At 38.8% G+C, this 26,310-nt stretch overlaps 1 protein-coding gene across 1 annotated transcript in view; it reads left to right on the plus strand.

Annotated features, from left to right (window-relative positions):
* Positions 1-26,310, plus strand: part of myo10l3 (myosin X, like 3) — a 72,017-nt gene that overhangs the window by 21,825 nt on the left and 23,882 nt on the right. The window contains exons 3-16 of the mRNA XM_042494647.1: positions 7,931-8,089; positions 10,503-10,690; positions 10,881-11,015; positions 11,587-11,711; positions 11,845-11,858; positions 11,984-12,068; positions 12,647-12,753; positions 13,065-13,194; positions 14,935-15,053; positions 17,228-17,374; positions 18,628-18,728; positions 19,081-19,147; positions 21,105-21,197; positions 22,265-22,333. Of these exons, the coding sequence (XP_042350581.1) occupies positions 7,931-8,089; positions 10,503-10,690; positions 10,881-11,015; positions 11,587-11,711; positions 11,845-11,858; positions 11,984-12,068; positions 12,647-12,753; positions 13,065-13,194; positions 14,935-15,053; positions 17,228-17,374; positions 18,628-18,728; positions 19,081-19,147; positions 21,105-21,197; positions 22,265-22,333 (1,539 nt within the window). The remainder of the gene's footprint in view (positions 1-7,930; positions 8,090-10,502; positions 10,691-10,880; positions 11,016-11,586; positions 11,712-11,844; positions 11,859-11,983; positions 12,069-12,646; positions 12,754-13,064; positions 13,195-14,934; positions 15,054-17,227; positions 17,375-18,627; positions 18,729-19,080; positions 19,148-21,104; positions 21,198-22,264; positions 22,334-26,310) is intronic.

Below are 26,310 nucleotides of genomic sequence, written 5' to 3' on the forward strand. Positions count from 1 at the left end.
TGTTGTTTCTAAATAGTGATAATTGGTTTATCTTTTATTTTTAATGAAAATATTTTTTTGCTTTTTTATTTTTTGTTGGACAAAACAAGCAATGATAATGTCAGCCCAGGCTTTTAAGAATTTTTTTTAAGAACAGGCTGCTTTTTTAAAAAAAAAGCAAAATCTGTTCATGAAGAGAGTAATCTGCAGATTAATAAATAATAAATGTAAGAGTTACTTGCAGCTCTTAACAGAGTATTTTCTTAATTTTTTTTTAAAAGAAGAATACAACGTTAGTTTATTTAAAAATAAAAAGGAGCCCGTGTCCTGATTTTGGTTCTTATGTTCTTGTCATCTTTTCCACAAATATAATATAACACAGAAAATAAAGCCTTTCATTTCCTCTTTGGATAGATGCTTTGCTTTCAACATTTTTTCTCTTACCAAGTGTGATTTTTGAAGTTGTTCGTGGCCTCCAGCCACACAGTCTCTGAGGTTTAAAATAGGCCATTGATGGTCCCTCAGTTTTTTTCTGAATTATTGGTCAATGGAGCCATTATGTGAGCCTTTTATGTGAATGATGTGTATTCACGAGTGCAACCACAGATATAACACACAAACATTATTGAGAGCATCTGTGTATGGGCTAAATATATGCATTTCGGTTTTGGGTTTGCTGTAAATGTTTTCAGATTTTGTCAGATTTTGGAGCAGGATGGAATGTGAAACTCTGTGTGTTATTTGCTTTTACAGTTTTCTCCATTAATAAGCCTAACTCCTTCCTACCCCCATGTCTCGGGGGTCTGGGTGGGAGGCGGGGTCCCCCTTCAGCAGATGGATTCACTATAAGACAGAGAGAGAGTCAGACAGAGTAAAAAAAATAAAAAAGTCAGAGAGGCAGAAACAGACAGTGATAAACAAGACCGTGTCTGTGTCCACAGGGCTGTGATTTTGTATCTGCCATTTATTCTGCCGGATATATTCAAGCCTCATTTCTTAAGGCTTGAATATATCCGCCAGTAAAAGGCCACAGAGGCTGACGCCGCCCACATGTAAATATTCAGCAGAGCTGGTCAAACAAAGCAGCAGCAGCAGGGTGTGGCTTCAGTGAGGAGGACACAAAAGGAAACAGCGTTCCAGCTGCAAGAAAGTTTTAAATTCACATGGTTGATATTGTGTCATCATCATGAAATCTCATCCCACTATTTAGTTTGTGTTATCCTGGGGATACTTTTTCATCCGTGTTTGTTGCATTTATATGTATGAGAAGGCAAATTTTTTGTCTCAAGAATGAAACTGAAAACAAACAAACAAAAACAAATCAACATTTCTTTTTATCAAAACTTACTTAAAGACGCAGTGTGTAGGATTTAGGGGGATGTATTTGCAGTGACTTAAAATATAAATTATCAAAGAAGTTGCTGATTATTTTTGATAAGTGTCTGTCAGATCTACTATAATAGTAATTGAAATGTTTAGTTTGACTTAAATTTTGAAATTTCTTTGTTTTTTAAGTATATTTTGGGGGGAGTGGACTGGGCAAAATGTTGTGGGCTTTTTCTTTTGGTGGTTTTATCAGGGGGAATTCAAGAAGCAGAAAGAAAAGAAAAATCAGCAGAAACGACTGGCTTACTCTGGCTCAGTCCCTGAAATAGCATCATTGGAAAATCCAGGACTCAAAGAAAGTTCTGAATTTCATATCAAGTGTAAGTTTGGTGTTTATTTGCCTGCTTTGTGTCCAGCCTCGTGGCTGACAGCGTAGTAAACTAGTATCAACACCAGACTCCATTTGGAGAGGATCGATTTTCACAGTGAACAGTTTCACTAATCAATTGTGAGTCACATGTTGTTATAAGTGGCATGAAATTATCCCCAGCCATCATTACACAACTCAAATCATTAACATTGATGAGGCTACATCCCCTGTGTGAAACATCGCAATTATTGCCTGACATGCACCGACTGAAATCATGAGCAGAAATTAAATAATCACTTTAATCAGAGTTAATTTGAGCTGAAAATGAGCTAGATTTGCTTGATGTGTTTTGATCATGATTTCAGAGCACATTCATAGACTATGTTGTTTTTTTTTAAGCTGAACATCAATAACAACAGACACAGTGTTGCATCACTGTTGCGTGAGTCAGGCAGGTCATGATTACTCTTCAGCTCCTGTAGGAAAAACGTTCCAGCATGTCTCATTGTTATAATGGACACTAACAGAACATTATCGCACCTCCTAAGGATTAAAATGGAAACAGTGAAGAGTTTTAGTCTGTGTCTAGACTTCACCTGCTCTCATGTTCCTTCTTAGCTTCCTGTTAGCCAAATCTGCTGGATGCTTTTTAGTCAATACATTATTTTGAAAGAAATGTATCAAGACTTAAATAGATATTGTATAGAAATGCACCTGTGAACAGTGAAATCAAATTATTAAAAAGAACAGTGGGGGCATAACAGAAGAACGTGAAACCTCTTTTGATGCTGGAATCTCCATATCACTTTAATCTCTTTTTCATTTTTCAGGCATGAAAAAGTCCCCTGAGGCTCACTCTGTGAAATCTGAACAGCAAATATCCAAAGAGGATCAAAAACAGAGGTCACATGATGTGATGTAGAGACAGAGACAACACATAGTGTTGAGTATCTTCACACATTATAATAAAATGACCTCTCTCTTGTGTTATATTTTTCCAAAGGAGCGGTGAGGGGTGCTTTCCAAGTTTGCGGCTCATTGTGTGTTTGGCTAAAGCAGCCATATTTGCTTTCCTCCTGTGAAACTTAAGGTCTTCACTACATTTGAGAGTGTAGCATTGACCTGTAGCCTCTCCTAGCTGTTTGTTATTCTGTATAATCTTTTCTCCCGGCCACCTCGATGTAACTTTGAACCTGTGTTTTGGGAATTGGAAGAATGCTAACACACAGGCAGAAGATGTATCCCAGGTTTCTTTGGTTTGTTTGACTGAGTGTTGGACTCAATGCCTCTCCATCAGTGTCAACAGAAAGTGAGTGCAGACTCAGGGGGTGGTAATAGTTTCTATTTCACAGTATAATTTTAAAAAACATGCGCTGCTATGCGCAGACCCAAATGGAATCTGCTCCCACTGAATTCAGATGACATCTCCAAAGATTATATGTAGACTTGAAATCATTTTTTTTAAATGTAATATTATACATCACATTACAAGTAGATAAATAAAGAAAAGAAATTCACAGATTATGATTCTGGTTCACAACTGTACACTGTAAAAGCAATAAAATAAAATAAAAATGTAAAAAAATCTGTAGATTCTGTTCGAGTCTAGAAATGTATCCACCAACAAAGCTACAAAACAGCTTCAACTTTAACAATCTTTAAAATGGCACCGTGTAACTTTTGGATGAAGAAACACACTCTTTTTCTAACAAAGCCAATGTTGAATTCATAGACAGTAAAATCAAGGGAATATCACCGGGTCTGAAGAGTGAAGCGAGTGTGGAAATGCCTCAGGGCTCATTCGCATGCAGCGTCTTTACCACCTGGAAAATGAAGGTTGAGCACTAGGTGCTCTGATGCCAACTTTTAATGGTGTGGCGACAGGTTGCACCTGACATTGCCAACCAGCACCGTATCATAATGTACTTACTAGACATCCTGAGTTTGGAGCTAATGGTCTTCCAGGCATGATTTAAAAGTTCATATTAAAATATTATCTGTGGGACAGATGTTGACCACCACTAAAATGATTAACTTCTCTTGCATAGTTATCATAGGCGGATATTTGCGGATGAAAGAAAAGAAATCTGCCAGCTGTGATTGGTTGTACATGACCACATGGCATGCTGTGCATGTTGTTGTTTTCCAAAAGTTGAACTTTGATTATCTCAGGGTGTGGCCCTGAAAGACAGGCGTATTGGAATGCATGTGCGGTGTGGCTCACAGTTGAACATGCTTTCCGATGGCTGGGGATAGTGCAAAAAAAAAAAAACGCTACTCCTTAAACCTGCATTATTTCTAATGGCTAGGAGGGTGCAACTACACTGGTTGCAAAAGGAAGTCCAGTTGTACATAACTCTAGAGAAAATGACCCTACTTCTCCCTGTCAAAGTAAAAAAGACGATGAAGCAGAGGATGCTTTGGGGCGTGGCTACCATGTGTTTGAGAAGCCATTACCAGGGCGGTGTTCATGGGTTCCTATTTAGATCGACCCCTGGTTCCTCCCCAGTTTCGCCCTTTTGTCCAAATTTGGTCACTTATGGCTCCCAAAAAAAGATTGTGATTGCCAAAATACCGCACAAGAGGCTTCAGACTGTTCCTCCATAAACCAATGGGTGACGTTACATTGGTGACATCCACTTTTTTTTTTTATTTTTACACAGTCAATAAAACTGTTCAGAAAACTCAGGAGTTTTTGTTGCTATAATTTCTCCTGGTCTCTTTTGATCACTAGCTTATCGTAACTAATGTTAGCAAACTTTGGATTGATGTTGCTGTGCTGTGACTTCTACACTTGTACTACTGTCTGGTTTTATATTTCCCATTGTACAGTAAGTGCCACTTAATGCAAGGTGACGCTCTTGATTTGAAGATCAACCATCACGAGCAAAATATTTAACAGAATCCCACAGATGTTTTTAATTGATATTTTATATCATTAACATAATGCTCAAATTGAAGATTGAAGAATCCACTGGGGCGCAGGTGTTAACAATGACATCAATCACACTAAGTGAGTGATGTCATTGAATGTAAAATGATTAAACTGATCAAGGTTGTAAAACAAGTGAAGAGCCTGGTTGATTTATTCGGCCCTGCCTGGTGAAACAGGGCCAATTTGCCAGAGAGAAGAGGGTGGGGTTACAGCTGAATATTTAGGGACATCTGGCTCTAAATCTGCAAGCTTCTGCTTGGTGGATTACATCACTGTACATGCTGTTTTTCTTCCTGAGGCCTTCCTCACCCTTTCACAAACCTTAATACCACAAAAACATGATGCAACCCACTGATGACCGCATTGTTATTGTGCTATTGCTTCAGTGTACGCCCATTCTCTAATGACCATCTACAGCTACAGCTACAAATTTATCATTTTACATACTGGCAAGGCTTTCTCCACACTGATATACACATTCACTTCAGTAAATGCAAAAGATGGAAAACACACATACAGATCAATGCAATTATCTATACAGTCAGTCATCCTTTAAACAATGCAATAAGAGCTTTACATATGTAAGATGTAAAAGATGAGACACAGATGCACTCTAACATAAAGTATAGTGTCTACATCTTATCCTTATACAGCTGACTCACACACACACACTCACACACACACACACACACACACACATATATAATACAACATCATAATCAATATTGCTTTAAATATGTATATGATTTGTAATATGGCTCTAATTCAACATATTATACATCCATTACAGAAGGTTTTTGCGTGTACTGGAAACTGCCTACTATGTTAGCAGTGCCAACTGATTTAGCCAAAATGTAGCATGTAGTTTGCAGTGTGCAAACAAAAGCTAAATCGATAGTATGCCAAAAATACCTGGATGTCACACTGATTTGTTAATAATCTCCAGCATGCATCTGACCAGTCTACCTGGCCTACTGTGTATCATAGTGCAAAGCGTAATTTGAATTTGAATTTTATCTTGTGTAAGTAGAACAATTCACAATTGTCACTGGGCTACAACCCATCTGTAACAAATGCATGACTTTATTTGTCCTAGTACCCATAAGAAAGCCAAAACATTTGAGTTAAGCCTGCTAAGCTAATGCTTGATGTCAAGAAGACAACATAATTTAAATATCAAAACAAACAAACAAACAAAATACAGCATACATAACTTAAAGGTCTAGTGTGGAAGATTTAGTGGAATCTAGTGGTGAGGTTGTGTGGGAGAAATAACATGGCTCACAATAAAACACAAATGGCCCTGTCTAGAGCCAGTGTTTGAATTGTCTGCTCTGGGCCACTGTAGAACAACATTGCAGACTCCTTGGAAAAGGACTCTCTCCCTTTGTAGATGTAAAAGACTCCTTCTTCTGTTTTATTAACCAGAAGCTGACTAAGCTTGGCTCAGTATATGGCAAAATAATTGATTTAACGGTTTGAGTTTGTAGGAGGATTCATGCAGATTTGGTAGTCCATGAATACCATTCAAAGCTTTGTCTACCCCCGATCAGCAGCTGCTCCCAGCCGCCTTTCTGTGCCGACTCAGCAATACTGTGAAAACCAGTGTTCCCAATTGGAACACATTTGAATATGCCAGAAGAGCCAGCAGAAATGCTCTGGGACACCACAACCCCTCAGCTCCTTGTCCATCAGTATTGATCTAAACACATCTTCCCAGCAAGTGACCAACACAGCGGTAGTCTGTCTGTTCTCTTATCTCACGTCTCTTCCATTAGCGTTCTGACAGACAGAAAGTCTGTGAGGCTCTCTGTGGATCCATGTTGGTTTATAAGACTGTTTTCCTGTTTTCACTGCCACTGCAGAGACACTGGTTCCTCTTATTCATTAGTCCGTCTTTACAACCAGCTCTCTTTTGATCGATTTAAAAAAAAAGGGCCTCGAATGCCAAGACAAAGACATCTCCAGTCATCACGTTCACTCTACTGCTGCATCTGATTGGCCTTTTTGCAGGAATGCGAGATGGTGAGAGATGTTTTGTACAAGTGAATCGAACAAATCAAGGCGAGAAGTCCAGGCATGAGTCAGACAGGGGGCTCTCTAGCTGTCAGGTATGTTGGCAGCAGGCACAGACAGGCGCACATCAGGGACTCAATCTGTCATTTTGACCTCAGTTATTTCTGTATCATCACTGGAATCTGCCTGTCGTTCATGCATGCATGTGCCATGGTTGCAGCGGAAGAGTCAGATTCAGATCTGTGTAAACTTGTTTGCCTGCCCTCCTTTTGCACCCGTTTTGTTCAGACCCAGAGGCTGTGGTGAGTGTACTGGAGGCCTCTGGCTGTCTGCTGTCAGCTGTGATGGGATAAGTCAGCATGAAGTTGTTGCCTCTGTAGAATTAAAGATTTTAAGAAGCAGTTCACCTTGACAATAGTATATTGAAATGATATGATGATTAACTGAATCGTTAATTGCCAACTGTTTTGATAATTGCAATGCAGGCAGTAAATCATACAGCAGAGGTCATATACTTCATGAGTGTGGCTGCCGGTAAGCCGTCATCTACCGATTACATTGATCATGTGACAAGATGTGCCAGGATCTGTGGTGCTTATCACAGTTTCTTGGTGAAAAGCCTGAATCCATACTACAATACATTTTTTTCATTAATTTCCTTGCTGTTACCAATCAGCTGTGTCATTATTTCAGTACCCCCCCCATCATTGTTGTACCATTTAAGCCACCACTGTTATTTTTTTGCACCAATAAATAAAAATTAAATAAAAAATACTCAAATCACAATTCATAAAATTAAAATTAAGACCTTTTTTTCTGTACATGCTATGCTGAAGCTGAACTTCTGTGTTGATGAAAAAAACATCTGATTTATAAAAACATGAAAAAAAAAACCCAAGGGAAGCCTGAATCTGTAAAAAGAAGAAAGATAAATGTACTATATCTACAACATTATCTGATTCCAATCCTGTATATTGTATATTATTGAAAACCAAATGTTTGGGAAATTGTAATTTCCTTCTTTTTGCTATTTCCAGACACTTCGTAGTAAACAGTCACCAGATGATAAAATAAAACAGATATCATTACAGTCTGCTAACTGTATGTTGTAATTTACCCTAACAATTGCCAGTACTCACTGGTACAAAGTGATACATTTTGTACCCTTAAGTTAATAATGCACATGATTCATGCCCCCCAGGTGCTAAATGTTCAAGCTGTGCAGGCTGCTAGTTTACATGATTTAAATTCTGATGTACAGGATTGTGAAAGCTAACTTTCTGGATGTGTGTGTGTTGTTCCAGGTGATCTACCTACAGAAGGCAGAGCTGAACAGAGAGACGGTGTACCCGATGCACCCCACCAGCATCCATGGAGTAGAGGACATGTCCACACTGGCAGAGCTGCATGAGGGTGCCATCATGCACAACCTCTTACTGCGCTACCAGAAAGACAACATCTATGTAAGCCCACCGTGTAGCCTTAATCTGTGAGCACATTTACTGTGTGCCACCATGATAGTACCTGCAACCTATGCTTCCATTGTCTTGTTAGGAGTTATTCTTAAATATTTTTAGGAACTGGGATGCTCAGCGCAGCGAGATTGAGATTTCAAAGTGAAGCAAATGTCAAACCATCAACAACATCAACCAGAAATGCAAATTTTTGGTGTCATTTTTTAACCTCTTGAACTTCCCCCATTCCCACCGTAGACCCAGTTTTGTGTTTGGGAAACAGTAAATCTTTATATGGAGATAGTAGTTCAAGAGTTTATGCCACATAAAAGTGGTACACATCATCTGAAAACTGGGGAATTGTTTGAAAAATACACACTGAAAGTGTAGAGCTTAGAACACAATAATGAAATTATATGGTGCCATTCACATGCACATCTCTCTATAAGTCTCCTAAGCTGTTGCATCACTTTTTGGGTTGATCAGTTTGATGAACGTTTGATCTGTGGAAATTTATGTAAAATTGCATTTCTTAAGGACTGGATGGGAAACTACTCAGAAACCCCCTTTCAGTTAATAACCCTCCCTCAGAGGGCCAGAGGTCTCCAGTTTGTGGATGTAAAGTTTCATAAGGGCTGTATTTGTCGAAGAGGTAAATAGCTCATTATCACACATAAATTGTTAAGGGACCCAAGTATGCAGAAATATTAAATACGTGGGCAAAAATAACACATTTGTGCTATATGAGAAAAACCCTAAAGGAGAGACTTATAAAATCCATTTTCATTCAAATACTGAATCTTCAAGTTAGAGTTTGAGGGACCCTGTGAAAATGCCCACACCATTTATTTTCTTGCCAAAATTCAGCCTACCTTTAAAGGACAATTTAACCCTCTTCCTGACAATCTAGCGTGATGTACCTGGTACCACTATGTTTCTTATGTCTTCTTATGTCAGTTTCATATGAGCTTTAAAACTCAATCCACAACTCAAAGACAGTAACACTGGCCGCTGGCGTCCCTGCGGAGTAGATGTTTTCTTTAACATTCTTGCTGTTACTGTGCAATAACTACTTCGATTGCACTGTCTAGTGCATGTTTAAACTGCACAGATGAGTAAAATAAGTTTACACACTGTTTTTTGGGCTTGTAGAAAATAAACACAACTAAGTTAAGCAGAAGCAAGCTAGACAGAGTTAAGATAACAATACTGAATAACAACACTTTCAAAAATGCAGATAACTCCCTGGAATGCACTAAGGAGTATTCAGAGGTGGATTTTCCTCTAACCAGGCCTCCTGTGGATCCTTATAAAGTCTTAAAAGGCACTGAATTCATGAAGCTAAAAATAAGGCCTTAATTGGCGTTAAATTTACCTTATTTAATCTTTTAAAAGTCTTAAAAATGCTCAGAAATGGCTTTTTTAAAAACATTGCATTCTAAAAATCTCCAAAATAATTGGTAACATCTGTTTTTTTGTCAGAAAGTATAATAAATCCCTTTTCTTAAAGGCATCATAATGGGAATCCAGAATCCAGGATTCCAGAATTGAGAAACACAAAATTTCCCAGATAACTGAAATGCTAGATGTCCCACTTCTGTTGGGAAACTAAATAAATACTTTTGTGATAACATAATATGTTCATTGTCTTCCATGTGTTGTACTATAAAAAAGGGTTGTTTTTTTTCAACATTTGACATAGAGAATCTAACCTTTTCACTGGACAAAAAAAGCCATGCTTTGTGTTACAATAAACATTTGGGCAAAAGTGAAATTGTCCTTCAATTTTGGATATTAGAAAACTGGTCTTAAACTTAATAAATTAAATACATGGCATTAAAAAGTCTTAAATCTACCTTGCCTTAAGCTGTAGGGACCCTGTTTAACAATGCAAGATTTCAGATGTATTTGTATGACCCTGTCCCACTCGCAGGATTATTTTCACTGCTTGAAACACTACTCGGGCTTTATTAAAACAATCATTGCCCAAAGTCACATGGTAACTGTGTTTTCGAAATCCTATCTCCTAATCTAATCTCAGAGAATTTGCACCAGTCTGTCTGCAGAACGATATCGTTGTGGAAAGATGACCCACAAACACACTTTTGTTACGAACTTTCCCCAAAGCGCATTAACAGGGTAGGAGGAATGGATCTGAAAATACTACCAGCCTCAGTGTAAACTAGGCCATATGCAGTAGTTTAAGAGTATTACTGGCTACAGGTACTGTGTCACAGGAAAGTGGGTGAATCTACTTGAACCGGTAGTGTTAAGTAATTATACTGTAAATCTTACAAAGGAGTTTTATGTGTCGACAAGGGGTAAAACCATGTGTATTCTGTCATCCTTCACTAATATTCTGTGTCTAGTCTCATCTCTTCTTCCTCTCTTGTACCTCTGTCTGCTGTTTCGTTTCCCTCAGACAAACATAGGTTCGATCCTGGCAGCTGTAAATCCCTACAAGCAGATATCAGGCCTGTACGACGGCACTGCAGTCGATCTGTACAGCAAACACCAGATGGGGGAGCTGCCTCCTCACATCTTTGCCGTGGCCAATGAGTGTTACCGCTGCCTGTGGAAGAGACATGACAGCCAGTGCGTTCTCATTAGGTGAGCATCCACATTTGATTAAAAAAGACTCACATTATTACAAAATTGTCGGAAGCAGCACGAAACTAATTAAACAGTTCTGGCTCTGAAAAAGTGAACATATAGACTTTCTAAACTCATCATGAACATTAGGAATAAGTTGATTAATCCATTTATGTCCGTCCTTCTCTGTCTGACTTTGTGTCGTCAGCGGGGAGAGCGGTGCTGGGAAGACTGAGAGCACCAAGCTGCTGCTGAAGTTTCTCTCAGTGATGAGTCAAAATTCTGCAGCTACTCCTCTGTCAGAGAGGACCACCAGGGTGGAGCAGGCTCTTGTCCAGAGCAGGTACCATTTAAACCCCGACCTCTGACCATAATGCTTTTAATAGTAAGCTGTGTTTAAGATCTGTTCTGTACTGTGATGTTCTGAAAATTTCTGACATTTGTTGTAATGCATCACGTTGCTTGTGGATTTCATCCTTGTGACATAGAAATGTATTTCTTTGCAATGATTAACAGAGTTTACACCAAAATTACACTCTGGTAGAATCTCTAAAACACAGTTTTGACCCTCACAAGTTACAAACATTCCCAGAAAAACAGCAGAAAAAATGGCCTATTTGATCAGTGGCTCTTTGGGGCCACAATATTGATCAATATACCGAATTTCATTTAAATATCAAACATTTTGGAGCCACTGAAGCTGTATAAAGAGAGTATGGCGAGAGTATACCAGTCAAAATTTATGACAAATTCGAAAATGCTGTGCGAGTGCACGCTTTTGCTCAGATTGCACAAAATCTGCATCTGGATAAACATCTTAATTGACACACACAGTGATGGACAGTCTGTATATGTTAAAAAAGGTTTTGTTGGTAGATTATTTTACATGTTTGATTGCGTTCTTCTGTCTGCAGTCCCATCATGGAAGCCTTCGGGAACGCTAAGACCGTTTACAACAATAATTCCAGTCGCTTTGGGAAGTTTATACAGCTCCACTTTTCCCAGAACGGAAACATTCAGGGAGGCTGTATCATTGACTGTATCCTTCAGTGGTTCAGTGAGACACGCTGTAGAGAAATCACACATCCACGGTGTCTGTTTCCAGAGGAAATAATCTGTAAATTTGGTCTAAGTCTAAGATTTAATCGTTCTCCTTGACTTTCAATCATCAGATTTGCTGGAAAAGGTAAGTTTGTGTTGAAACATTCAGCAGCACCGACTGGCATCGGCAAGTTGTTTGTTTCATTAGCAAAATCAATTTACTTAAGAAATACTTCTAATTATTTCGTTTCACCACCTCCCTTCTTCAAGAACCGCGTGGTTCGACAGAATCCTGGAGAGAGAAACTACCACATCTTCTACTCTCTGTTGGCGGGGGCCGACAGAGACCACAGAGGTTGGTTTTTAGAGTTTAGAGGTGCTCTGTGCAGGAGTTATCGGTTACTGTATGCAGACACTCTTGTCAACGAAAGTGGACACCAACTCCCGATTCATTCTTGTCTGTGTAAGGTAGCTCTAAAGATAAGATAAGATAAGATAAAATAAACCTTTACTAATCACATTCAGGGGAAATTCACACATTACAGCAGAGGTGATTTGAGTGCAAAAATGGATAAGATATAAAAAAAAATACAAATTAGATTAAATAAAAAATATGAAATATGCAAATCCATATACACTATATACAACTTTTACCTGTGCAGATACAGTACGTACATGAGAATGTACATTTACGTACAGGAAATGTTAAATATTTAACAATACTCAGCTAATCAAAAATTTGGAAAAATCAATGAAATAAATATATAGAAAAGCTAATAAAAAATTGAAAGAGCCCATGAAAGAGCAAACTTTTCTTGGTTTGTTTTCACAGGAAAGGGCTGAGGTTAGCAACAAAATGTGCAACAAAATTATTACGTTGTGACATATGGTTGCTGCTGTTTTAGAAATAACCTTCATTTATCTCTGTTGCAGACATGTACCTCCTGTCTGAGGGTCCCGAGGCGTATCACTACCTGAGTCAGTCCGGCTGCGTGCAGGACAACAGTCTGGATGACCAGCAGCTCTTTAACAGTGTGATGGTGAGGACCGGATGAGAAGGCGGGATTTCTCGTCTGTGTGATTGTTTTGTTTTACCCCCAGATGGCGCCACAAGTCTTTATCAGGCGTATAATGCCACCTTACCAGACAGGCTTTCAGAGAACATGGGCCTCTGGGAAACATGTTTTTTAATTGTGTCATGCTGGCTGTGAAAGCACAGTTTAAATTATGTCCATGTAAGTGTTTTATTGCTCCAGGGAAAAAGACAATTAGGTTTCTCCAGAATGGGTCTCGTGTGTTTTTAGTGTCATTAGAGTGACGTGATCTAACTTTGTGTGTGTTGTGTTTGCAGGAGGCCCTCAAAGTGATGGAGTTCACTGAGGAGGAGATCAGAGACGTGTTTAAGTTGCTGTCTGCTGTCCTCCAGATGGGCAACATTGAATTCATGACTGCGGGTGGAGCTCAGATCACGTCCAAAGGGGGTAAGAGAAGAAATGAGAGAATAATATACCACAGATCTATGACACAAAGTGTGTGAGATTGATCCTGACAAACCTGTTTTACACATCCACAGTCTGCTAAAACTTAGAAGGTGACTGATTAGCAATTTTTTTTAATTCCAGGTATGTTTAATCTCTGCAATTACAGTGTGGTTTCTTAATAATTTCAGAGGAAGCTTTCCAGTAAAAACTGATACTAATTATATATAATTAGTTTGCTGTGCACAGTCTGTTACTCTGTGCACGGCAGGCCAGATAAACACCACAAAATGGTTAAATGTGCCAGAAGATAAGCATTCAATTCAGCATATATTGAGGTTTCCTGTAGTATCAGCATGTTTAGTAGTTTAGTTGTACTTTGATATTATTACACTTCACTTTTGCTGTGTTTTTTATTGCTTTTCACTTTTATTCATTACTCAGTGACTTTTTTTCTTTTTCTTTACTTTTGACCGTTGAGCTGCTTTAAAAAGAAAATTTCCCCGGTGTGGGATTAATGAAGTTATTTTACCTTTTAAATGAAGAATCAATTGATATCTTTCTGAGTTTAAAAGGATTAGTTCTTCCAATAAAATTCGTATTTTACCTATAAATAGTACCACATGACATAGTTATTTCTATGACATATTTCTTTCTTTCTATGAAATTTTAAATGAATGAATGTGTCTCAGTAACTACTTACCACCTTGGAAAAACCAAAGCATGTTTATTAGGGCTGTAACTAACTATTATTTCCATTGTTGATTAATCTGTTGATTAGTTTCTCGATTAATTGATTAGGTGTTTGATCAATAAAATGTCAGAAAATGGTAAAAATGGTAAAAAAAAAAAAAAAAGTTCATCAGTGTTTCACAAAGCCCAAGATGACGTCCTCAAATGTCTGGTTTTGTCCATAATCCAAAGATATTCAGTTACTGTTATAGAGAAGTAACCAAAATATATATTCACATTTAAAAAGCTGGAATAACAGAAATTTGACCTTTTTTTCATTAAAAAATCACTCAAACTGATCAATCGATTATCAAGGTAGTGAGTGATTAATTTAACAGTTGAAAACTAAACGAATTATCAATGCAACTCTAATGTTGAATCGTGAGAACACAGTGCTTACCTAAGAGTCTCTGCTTTGGGAACCATATTAAGAAAAAAACAACAATTTTACTCTCATGAGTTGAACATAACAAAGTTTAGATGATGTTAATTTAAGGAAATGTTGAAAACAACAGCTTGAAGTGCTAGATTCAAAATGCATATGAGGTTTATTTAACAGGGTGGAAATATTTCATATTTAATGCTATTTAAGGGAAATAATAGGAACATTTTGCAAGGCCCAACCCAAATGTCCAGTTTTTTCTACTGGAATTTATTGCAGAAAACCACATTTTTCTTATGCAGATGATTAGCTCATCAGTGACGTTGGACCACTCCGCTGTACTCCTCATGCCCCTGAGTTTGACTGACATTGCACTCGCAGACAGAGCTCTGAACAGGCTGTAACATGAGCTCAAGGCTCCTTTGTTCGCTGTGTCTGACCTCTTTTCCAACAAACCGGTGAACTACAGTAACTGCAGAGAACTACAACCCAGCCAGCAGAGTAGAGTTTCCTATAGACCGTATAGGATCACAGTCTATATGTTGCGTCTGTTGTTTGACATCAATAGGAGACACCTGAATGTTATATGAACACCACATCTTATACATTAGTGTACATGTGTGTTGCAGTTGTCAGTAACGTCAGCGAGCTGCTCGGCCTGGACTCCTTCCAGCTGTCAGAGGTGTTGACCCAGCGCTCCATGATCCTCAGAGGAGAGGAGATCTGCTCACCCCTCACGGTGGAGCAGGTAACAACACATCCAGCCTCGTTTCAGGAATCACACCGCTCCATTATATCACAGATTTCAGGGATTGTTCCGATGTCTGCTCTGTCTGTTTTCCTTGAAGTAGAGACACTGAAACACACAGTAGATGCCTGTTTGTTGCCCCCTCTCCCTCCCCTGTCCCGGTGACACACACACACACACACACACAGAGCCTTTCTCCCCCACATGCCTCTCCAGATCCCTTGCGTGACTCCCAGCCATTTCCTGCTTTTTGTCTGCCAGATTCCTGGCACAATAAAGCCATCGTGATAGTGATCTGAGTCAAAAGCACAATAGAGCCAATGACTGAGGGTGAAGTGAGAGTCTTCTCCTCTGGAGGCAGCGCAGCCAGGCACCAAAACGTTGGCGTAATAACTTTCTTTCTGCTTCAAATGTCTGTAATTAATGTGAATATTTCACAAGTCTTCATCTGCTGTTATCCCTTTCACCATACGCCAAAAGAACATTCTGACGCATGACACAATCCTATTTTGGCTGAGCTCAAACTTCCAGCCCACTCATGCGCATAAATATCAGTGCATATGCAGAACGGACCTTTACTATTATCACAGTGACACGAAAGTCACAAGTAAGCTTTTCATGAACAGACAAAGACCTTGTGCTGTCACCCTGCCGCTGCTTGTTCAGCCTGGCCTTTGAAGCAGCTTGTCTCTTAATAGAGTTCATTATTCCAGTCCTGGAGTCGGTAAGAATGACTTCTTCTCACAGTGGCCAGGGGTCACCCACCCCACGACTGCCTGCACTAGGCCCCCCTCTCCCCTCCCACCCCTCATCCTGGACAAACAGCCATTCTTCTCACCCCTGTGACGGAGATCCTGGAGCCACCAGCACTCTGTTCACACCCGCTGGTTGCAAGAGGTGACGGGGCATGATGGATTACTCAAAAGCCCAGGAGCATTGTTGCCCCCAAATACAGTACACACCGCCACACTCTTGTTTTGTTTTCAATTTAAGCACAATGCTTGTGGAGGAAGTGTAGCTGGCAAGCTCAAGCTTTTTATACTCGCACACGGATGGTGTCTGGCTGGAAGGCCGACTTCACGGCAGCTGGAGAGAATAGGAGCTGGGTCAGACGGTGAAATAGATTTACACATTTGTTCAACTTGGTTGTGGAAATTAGCAGAGTTTGTGACAAATTTAACAGCTGCCTCATCAATTACAGAGAAGTTGAATCGACGCTAATTTGAAACAATTACAATTTATGCTCTGTCTTTCTGGAGCTTGTGAGAAAAAGGTATAACAATGTACAGTTAGGTGTCATTTCATGGTGCAGGTTAACCCTTTCAAACTTGGATTGACACCTTTCTTTCTTGCGCTGCAATCCGACACCTTTCACAAGTATTTTATACTTTTAACCCTGAGCAGATTCGCTTGATTTCTTTCAAAAACATGGGGCAAAAAGGCAATGAGCAACTTCACAAGACTTATCAGCACAAATTGTAATAAATTAGATTTGGAAAGTTATTTAAAAAAAAATGTCCAGAAAACTATATTTATAATTGTCACATGAATATCTTTGAATGAATTATCTATTTTTCAATGGTATTATAATTTTCATGGTATTTTTTGAGGTTATGTCATTTTTATTTTTTTTTTACATTTCTGTTTTGTATTTTATTTACTTATTTATTGGTAATTTTCAGGAAATCTACTTGTCATTTCTTTTCCGTCGCTCATTGCCTTCTCATGTTTTTGAAGGAAATCAGAACAATTTGTGTTTGTGTTTTGTGTATGTTTATGTATTTGTCTTTGTTTTCACTTGATTTTATAACTGTAACAACAAATACTGCCTGCAGCGCGTCAGTCTTAAGATATGTAGGTGATAATCCGCACTGTCTATTGTAGTCTTACCTGCTGCCTGCAGACGGACGCTGACACAACACACCTTTTGTCTCCAAACCACTATTTGTTTTATGGGCACACGCACAACTGAGGGCCTCACACACACCTCGTCACAATCAAACACATCATTGTTTTTAACGACTTCAATCACCATCAGATAGAACTAATGACATGTATATGGTGATGTAGTGAATGTGGTGTTTAAGATGCAGTCTGCCAAGTTTCCTCACTCATTATTTATTTCACCTTTGGTATCCATGGTGACGCTGGTCTCTTTGTGTCATGATTCGCAGGCGGTGGACTCGCGGGACTCGGTTGCCATGGCACTTTACTCTCAATGTTTCTCCTGGATCATAATGAGGATCAACCAGAAGATCAAAGGCAAAGACAACTTCAAGTCCATCGGCATCCTGGACATCTTCGGCTTTGAGAACTTTGAGGTGAAAGTTCACTCGTCTAATTTTAGCCTTACACAACAAACTATTTCCCTTAACTCAGTTTCTGTGTATGAGCTACTGGGTTCTTCAAATACACAAAATGTCCTCTCAGAGTTTTAAGAGATTTAGTTATCTCACATGAAAGATTTGAGTATTTCCTTGTGTCTGTGCTCTTCCTGCTCATGTCATATACTTCTCTGCACCGGATTTACAAACATGTCAGTTGAATTTTCTGATGACATGTGAAACAGTACAGGCACTGCTTTAATAGTTAAATTAGATTTATTTTATCTGATAGGGGCGATGCAATTTAACATAATTTCAGTACAGAGCATAAAACTGATGTGCTGTACAGAGAGTTTATTACTAGAGCTAATTTTCAACTCTTGTCCCTGGTTGAGCTTTTACATGTATAATGCAGTATCATAAACATGCACTAATACACCTTGGTAATTTGCTAACAACTAACTAAAGATGGGTACAGCTCTGGTTGGTGTGAGCCAGCACTTAACCTTTGTTGTAAAAGATTTTATATCTGGAATTAATTTGATTCAGTTGGTATTGGCTCTCAGGGTTCACAATCCTTTATGGAGAAAGCTGATTGTCCAAATCTAGATCTACAATGTGGTCGACACGCCAATGCGGGGCCACCTCTTCACTGCCTTTGACATGCTTTACCCGTCTTTTCATGTTGCTGTAGTCATTGGCATCATGCTTGTTAACATTTTCCTGTCTTTTGTGGATGTTTGCTTGCTTCTGATGAATCTCAAGAGCAGTGGCAATGTTGAAGTCTGCTGCAGGACTGAAATTACTGAAAACATTTTTTATATTAATCTCAAGTAGACCCATAGAGACATGTGCGTACCAAAATTTAACAGGTTCTCTCTGCTTGGAACGTAGTTGGGGGAATTATTTTTTTTAGCTCCCTAATACAAAAGAAAGCCTCGGTCCCACCTCTGCAATGTAAACAAGTGTGATGTGAGAAATTCTTGCACACAAACATCGAGAATGGACTTTTCTATGACATAAAAGAGGTAAAAAAAACACATTTGCATACTGAGGTAGTACTCTTGATTTTTCAGTGAGGTGGACTGTGTAGATGTAATTTTAAGAATTTTTCATCAGGAAATTGAACTTTTCTGTGGTGAAAACGTAATAATCAAAGCAGAGTATTTTTCCGCACATCTTCATACATATCTGAGGGGGATCTTTAAGCCACAGAACTTGCTTTTAAATTTTGCTCTTCCCTCCTGTAGGTGAACCGGTTTGAACAGTTTAACATCAACTACGCCAACGAGAAACTCCAGGAGTATTTCAACAAGCACATCTTCTCACTGGAACAGCTGGAGTACAACAGGTAAAGATTTTTGTCACATCCAAACAATTGAGTGACGTACTATATTTCTTCAGATTAGGCTTGTGTGCTGTTGGATACATTGAAAACAAAACAAGACATTTCGTGTGCTGGAGACTGTCCCACAGACAGATAGTGCTGGGGATGGGGGTTGGGCCTCCTGACAGGGATGCAGGCAAACTGCCAGAGGCTTGGAATTGGCTCAGTTTCTCCCCCAGACAGTTGTTTTCTTGTAAAATGGGCCAGCAGCTTGGACATGGCTCATTTCATCACATGCTCATGTTGGACAATACAGCCATTGTGTCTCCCTAGTTGTTTATGTTTATATATATACATGGTGTGTGTGTCCTGACAGGGAGGGAATCCAGTGGGAGGCCATAGACTGGATGGATAACGCAGAGTGTCTGGATCTCATAGAAAAGGTAACCCCGAGAGAGCAAAGTCACCACCAGCATCGACCGCTAACCACCAGCCAGAGCGTGCTGTTGACCCAGACGCCACACTGTGCTTACATTGACCTCCATCTCCTACTCTGTCATTATATAGTCTCATTTTGCATGTTGTGTGCACAGTAATGTACACCAGTTAGCGGCTGGAGGTATGGTTGAAATGAAGCATTAAGACAGTTTGTTTTATTTTATCACCATGGTTATATTGAAGGTAATAACTGAGTTTCAAGAGAGCTGGACATCTGTCTGAGAGGGTCAAACTTCCAAAATTTAGGGGAAGCGTGTAGGCTGCTCCACAGCCATCTTATACCTACTTATATTTCACTCATTTCACTCATTCTTGGAAATTGGGACAAAACCTTACTTTTTTGGGTCTCAGATGAGGTCGGGAAAATAGATTTTAACAGATCCAAGTCTTGACTGTTAAAACTTGTAATGGGCCAACCTCACGGTGATTCTGTTTTTTTTCTTAAAAAGCATACATAATGGATGTCAGAGGTGAGGTGTGACGAAGTTGACATCTTACAGAGTTGAGAAAATGTTTTATATTTATTAATTTCACAGCAGTGGTAGTGAGAACACATATCATTTTTCAAAGTTGCTAAGATTTCTCTTAATGCAAATCAAAATACTTATATTTGAACCATAATTCTTTTTTTCTTTCAAATTTATAATGTTATGAATGGCTGGAAAACACAATAGAAATAATATTTAATTATTTAATGAAATTATCAAAAATAGAAAGCTTACCAATAGTTGAGCGGCATGCCCACCTTTTTCAAAACCAGGTAGAGGGCCAGGAACTATCCCCTTTCATGCTTGATTAAACATTGTTTTTGTAGAAATCTGAAGAAGGTGACAAAAATCTGGGATACATCTTTAACCCTTTAAAATCCGGAGCGATGTCAGTTTTCTTGTGCTACTTTCAGGTTTCTTTCACAAGTATTTAAACCTTTGAACCCTGAGCAAACTGGTGCTATTTCTTTCAAAAACATGGGCGATAAGAAAATAAGCAACTTGGTAAGAAATGTTTGACAAAATGTCAGACATTAGTAGATTTAGAAAAAAAAATATGTAAAAAGCTAGGGGCAAAAATGTCAAGGGGAAAAAGATTTATAATTGTCATAATTACATAATTAAATTATTATAATAATTATAATTATCATTTTTATACTTTTTTACGTATTTTCCTTGTTTTTTACTTTGATTTTTTTAATGAATTTTCAGGTACTTTTTTTTTTTAACACTTTTTAGTAGATCATGCACATTTTTGAGTCATTTTTTTCTTTCAATGGCCATTGTTTCTCACCATGTTTTTGAAAGAAAGCAAGGCTGTTTGCTCAGATTTCAAAGGGTTAAAGGGACAACATTTTTTGCAAAACACATTTATTTTGTAACATTTCATTTTTATGCTAATGTCATCTGTACATACTGTTATTTTAGATTTTTAAGGCTTTTTAAACATTTTAAGATGGTTTAAAGTTGTGAATTCTTGTCTGTGTTTTTTGGCACACAGCAATTTAGAAAACCTGGAAGCATTCATGCATATTAGTTCTTTGAAAATAATGTTTCACCCCAGAAACATAATGAGTGTGTTAATAAGTTATAATTTTAAGGGTTTTTTTGTAGAACATGATTTGTCCCAATTCTTAAGAATGGATGATTTATGATTTAGTTTGATGACCCTTCATAAGAGGATTCCTGCTGTATTAGTGTGTAACTGTGAGGTTAGGTGTTGCTGCCAAAAATCAAGCCTGCTCAGTGAAACTTAATTTTGTTAATAAAAGAACTGAATGAATTCTTCTGCTGTTTCCTGGACACATTGTTATAATAAAAGCACCCAGATGTGTCCCAATGGGATTAGAACTAGTTCTGTCATGACTGAGGTGTGCTTCACCCTCTCTGCTCCTCTTGTCTGTCTCCCCTTTAGAAACTGGGCATGTTGGCTCTTATCAATGAGGAGAGTCGCTTCCCCAAAGGCACAGACTACACCCTCCTGGAGAAACTGCACAGCCGACACGCCGTGAGTCCTCACGCACACATGAAAACAAACATACATCTTTCACACGTCCCAGGGGAGACACTCACAGAGACATAAAAATGATCCATATCCCTCCACCACCCACCAGCTCAGACAGCCGCAAAGAGTTATACCTCACCTTCGGCTGATGAATTGCCTTGGGTGCAGAGTTGAACGTCTGTGCAGCACTCGTACACGCCTCCGAGCGCTCTCACATGCAAACACAACAATGCTGAAATGTGATAAGCCATTCTTCGGGACTGATCAGCATTGTGTGCAGGAGAAAAGAGTGTCCTCAGAAAACCCAGCTGTGTTTTCAATAGGCTGATGGGAAAAACAGAAGAGGTACAAAATGAGACCTAAGAACTGGCTGACCTCTCCCTGAGGTGTCTGAAACATATGCTGAGTTTTAAGGTCATGGTCAAAGGAATTTTAGAGAGCGTAGCTGTGTCATTTCATGCAGGAGACGTCATTAGTGCTGACATCATTAGCTGATAACTTCATTAGTTGATTGGTAGAAAACGTAACTGCTGAATCATTATTTAGCAAGGAAAAATGCTAAAGTTTCAGCCTCTCAAATGAGAGGATTTTTTTGTTCTCTGTTATATAACTGTAAATACATGAATTATTTTATATTTAGTCAGATTACATAATACAGAAAAAACCTCAATACAAAGGTAATGACAAAGCAACAGAGAAACCCTTTGTTTCAAGGAAGTGAAGAAAACGTAAACAGGATGAGAGTGTCATTGTAAATGTATAGATTGATTTTTGATTATGGGACTGTTGATCAGACAAAAAAAAGACAACAACTAGGCTTCTGGAAAATTATGAGAAAGGGACACATGTTAAAAAAGCTTTTGTGTCTAGTTCTATCCTAACCTCAGAGACCAACATCTGTAGAATAAACTAGAAAACCGGATATTGATAATGTTAATATTCATCAATTGAAGCCCTCTGAACTCCTGCTTGGAGTTCTCAGTGTTCTCTGAGTACTTTGATTAACGCTAATTAATTGGACATGAAGAGCATTTCTGAAGGTCAGTGGTCTCTTTGTCCCTCCTTCTCAGACAAACCCGTACTATGTGAAGCCCAGAGTGACCGACCACCAGTTTGGCATCAAGCACTACGCTGGAGAGGTAATTAACAACACACACACACACACGCACACACGCACACGCACACGCACACACACACACACACACACACACACACACACACACACACACACACACACACACACACAGATACAGAGCAACGACCAGCTTCCTGAATGAGTATGTTGGGGAAGTGAGGTAGTTTTTGGATGGGCAGCAGGGTTGTCTCTGCCAAAATCAGCTACAGGATGTTGATGCTGCCCCCCCCCCCCTCCACTGTCTTTTTCCCTGAGTCAGGAGAAACTGCTTCACCGTCATCCTCTCTTTCCTTTTCTTACATGATGAGCGGAGATTCCCTCTGACGGAAGTGTAGAGAAAGGCAAAATAAGGGAAGAGAGTGAGAGTGGACAGCGGAGGAGGGATGTGTGTGGGGAGAGTAGAAAGATCAGCCTTGATAAAGAATGGCCTCATGAAGGGCCTGCCTCAGACAAGGTCTCCTCAGTGTGAGTGTGGCAGCGCAGTCACAAGCCTGGCATGGACGTGTATGGTAATGACTTGGTCCAGAGAGGACAGGCAGGCCAACCAGTTGTTCTCTCTCTCTCTCTGTCCAGTGTGTCGCCTCTCTGAAAGCTTCTTCTGTTATCTCAACTGGTGCTGCAAGTTCAGCGGGAAAACAGTAGCCTCCCCCCATAGATTTAATTATCTGTGTGGTGCCGGGGTCCCAGTGTAATCCAATTTCCAATTTGACTGAATATCGACAGTGGTGGATGAAGTACCTGAAAGCCATACTAAAAAAAAGTACAGATATCTTAACAGAAAATGACTTTGGTAGGAGTCAAAGTCACCAATTAGAATATTACTTTAATGAAAGTATCTGATATTTACTGTAAAAATGTAATTTATGATATTAAATCTCCCTAAGTATTGAAAGTAAAAGCACAAGTTTATGCTGTTATGTGCTTTGTAACATACTCCACCTGAGCCCATAATACAATTGAAGAAAAACTAAGTCTTTTTTAAAATTAAAAGATTGAAAGAACAAAATCCATTTCTTCATTTGTCCATTTCTCCCTATTTCGTAGTGAGTAGCTAAAATGCTTACGGTAAAATGTAGTGGAGTAAAAGTGAAAGTTGACAGAAGTATGAAAATTCAAGTAAAGTATAGATACTCCCAAAAATCACTCAAGTACTGTAAGAAATTATTATTATTTTGTTACATCACACCACTGAATATGGATTAAATTTGGGACATTTCAGTTACAAATTTTGCTTGAGAATTAAAACCAATATCAGACTTAATGCTGTGAATTGTACAAGGAATCCTCTAATCTGGTGAAATATTATAAATATTGTTTACATTTCAGATACACGATGCAGGATTTTCCTTAAAAAACAAACAAAAAAAAAAACAGTGTAGAGACTCATACAAAAGTGATCGCTCTCAGTCATTACTTATGACCCACTCTCAATTTGTGGCGCTGTATTTTTATGCAGCCCTCTGCTGTAACGTCTTATTTTCTGTGTTTGGGACGTTTATGGGCGTGTGCTGTCACAGCGCTCATGTTAGGTTGAGGCTTTATTAAAAGGTAGCAGCCAGGTGTCAGACAGTAAGCAGCAGGCATCCAAGAGACATGGGGGAGGAAATAATGCAAATTTATTGAGGCAGAACACCAAACAAGAACGTTGCAGAGTCCTGCAGAGTATTCTCTTAAGAATTGGCCCTAAAGCAGTTGCATTAATATTCTTTTTTATTTAACATGAACACACTGTAGCAGTCAACACAATAAAGTCCAACTCTACAATCAGTGAGCATTGTGTGACCAGAAAAAAAAGTGCATCATAAAAAGCGTTTTAGCGCAGGGTGTAATGCTGAGACGGTACATGTCATGAGGACACAAGTGTGTTATTACTTGTAGTTAGCGATGATGCTTCGGAAACAGTCATTTTCAACAATGCTGTACTAACGTAAACACAAATGCCTTCTCCAGTGATATTTTTTTCAGACAATTTTGCAGATTGCTGGGTACTATCTTGCTCAATGGTTGTTTTATTTTTCTATATTTTTGGTATTTCCACAATATTTCACCTCAGTTTTGGACACATTACATTTGGCTTAGCTTTTCTCCAGCTCCCCCCTGACTTCACAGTTTTCAAATCCAAAAGGCAACCAGACATCTGCCGTTAGGCATGGCAGTGCCCAGTGGAGCAGCACCCGGCACGTTGAATTTAACTGGCGTTTGATTGACTCTCACATGACCAAATCTCTTTGTGCAAAGAAGGCTGGTCATGCAAGATTATTAGGATTAAAGCTTCATGCATTCACCGAAAAAGGCATATATTAAAAGATAGATCTCAGGATTTAATGAGTCGATATTGGATTATTTCAATTTAGATCAGTTTCAGTTTTTTTAAATGCATCTTTTCTTAACTTTAACAAAAAAAAAAACAACTCATCACACCTTGTACATTTTAAAAACATTTCTGTGTCTCAAAAGCAATAATGCAAACATGCAGCTTTTCAAATGCAATGTTGCAGATTTACTGTATTTTATGTTTGTGGATTCATTGTTTGCACGAGTAGTTCACCTGAAAGATTGTGCATTCAAACTTTGTGCAATTCTTCATTTCTCTATGGCATCATGAGACCATCCCAGTTAACCGAACCTGGGACTGACAGACACAGAGAGCCTTTTGTACGAGTCTATTCCAATGCGAGAGGAATGGAGTGTAATTAGTGTGTCTGTGATTTATAAATACATGTGTCGTCAAGTTTGAATCTCATGGCTCCCCATGAGCCTCGAGGCTTGGGAATCGGGGATGGGGGTTGTTATTGGATTACAGTATACACGAACACAGCTGTGAATACAAACTCACATACACGCATGTACAGACCTGTGTTTGTGATTAGATTATAGTATTTAGTGTTATTTTTCTGCCTTTTCCTGCATGAACTACTTTATATGCACTTTTGTTTTCATGCAAACACCCACACACACGCAAGCTCATAGTGCATTGCATGTGGGGCGGGCAGAGGAATGCCGTGTTGCTAAGATGAAGCCTGAACAGACCTCAACAGGTGACTGCATTAACACAGAGCCACTCAGCTGGCCCGGCCCCTTGTCTTTGGTCGCACCGAGCACTCAAAACATGCATTTACAGTCCCCACTCATGTCACATTTTGTCCACGTAATTGTGTGAATGTTTTCATCTGTAAACATGTATCACTCAGTCTGAATAATCAGTCTCCAGAAGATAAAAATTTCCGCATATGAGTATGAGCGAATTAACTTTACTTCTGTTCTTTTGACATAATTGTGCTGGAGTGACATTAAACATTGAAACAGTTCAATTATGGGTCAATAATGACCCCTTTGCTTAAAAATAGTTTTATTTAGAGTTTAAATCATCTGCTTTTCTGAGGTCAATTTAGCAAAAACTGTGCTAACAATGCAACCATCGCCGATGTAGTACTTACTGTATGTGCATACATGTACCAATTCATGCTTCATTATCCTTTAATTAACGGAGTAGTTTATAAGATTTAGGGGGATTTAGTGGCATCTAGCGGTGAGGATTGCAACCAGTTGAAACTTCAAAAACTTCTTATTTTCAGGTGATTATACACTAAAGAAAACATACACATTATTTTATATTCCATTTCTGTCTAATTTATCCCCCTAAATCCTGTATGCTGGACCTTTATTTCATATTTGGAATAAAATTTTTTATATCTTCCTTTACATGACAACTGCAAACATCGCAATGGTTTTGAAACATGAAATCACCAACAACAAAAACAGACAGTAAATATGTGTTGCCATGTATTATTTTTGTGTCTCCATGATTCTCTATTCAGCTCTAAGGACATTTGACTTTTATGAGTGGACATGTTCCATTGCTTAACACAATATTTGAAAAGCTGGGATTATATTTTTGGACACTGCTGCAAATCACTCTGATGCAAATCAGAAATTAATATCCTCTACTCATATGTTTATTATTTTATGCTCATTTTACTC

Source organism: Plectropomus leopardus, chromosome 10 (genome assembly GCF_008729295.1).
Source record: "Plectropomus leopardus isolate mb chromosome 10, YSFRI_Pleo_2.0, whole genome shotgun sequence".
Lineage (NCBI taxonomy): Eukaryota > Metazoa > Chordata > Actinopteri > Perciformes > Serranidae > Plectropomus > Plectropomus leopardus.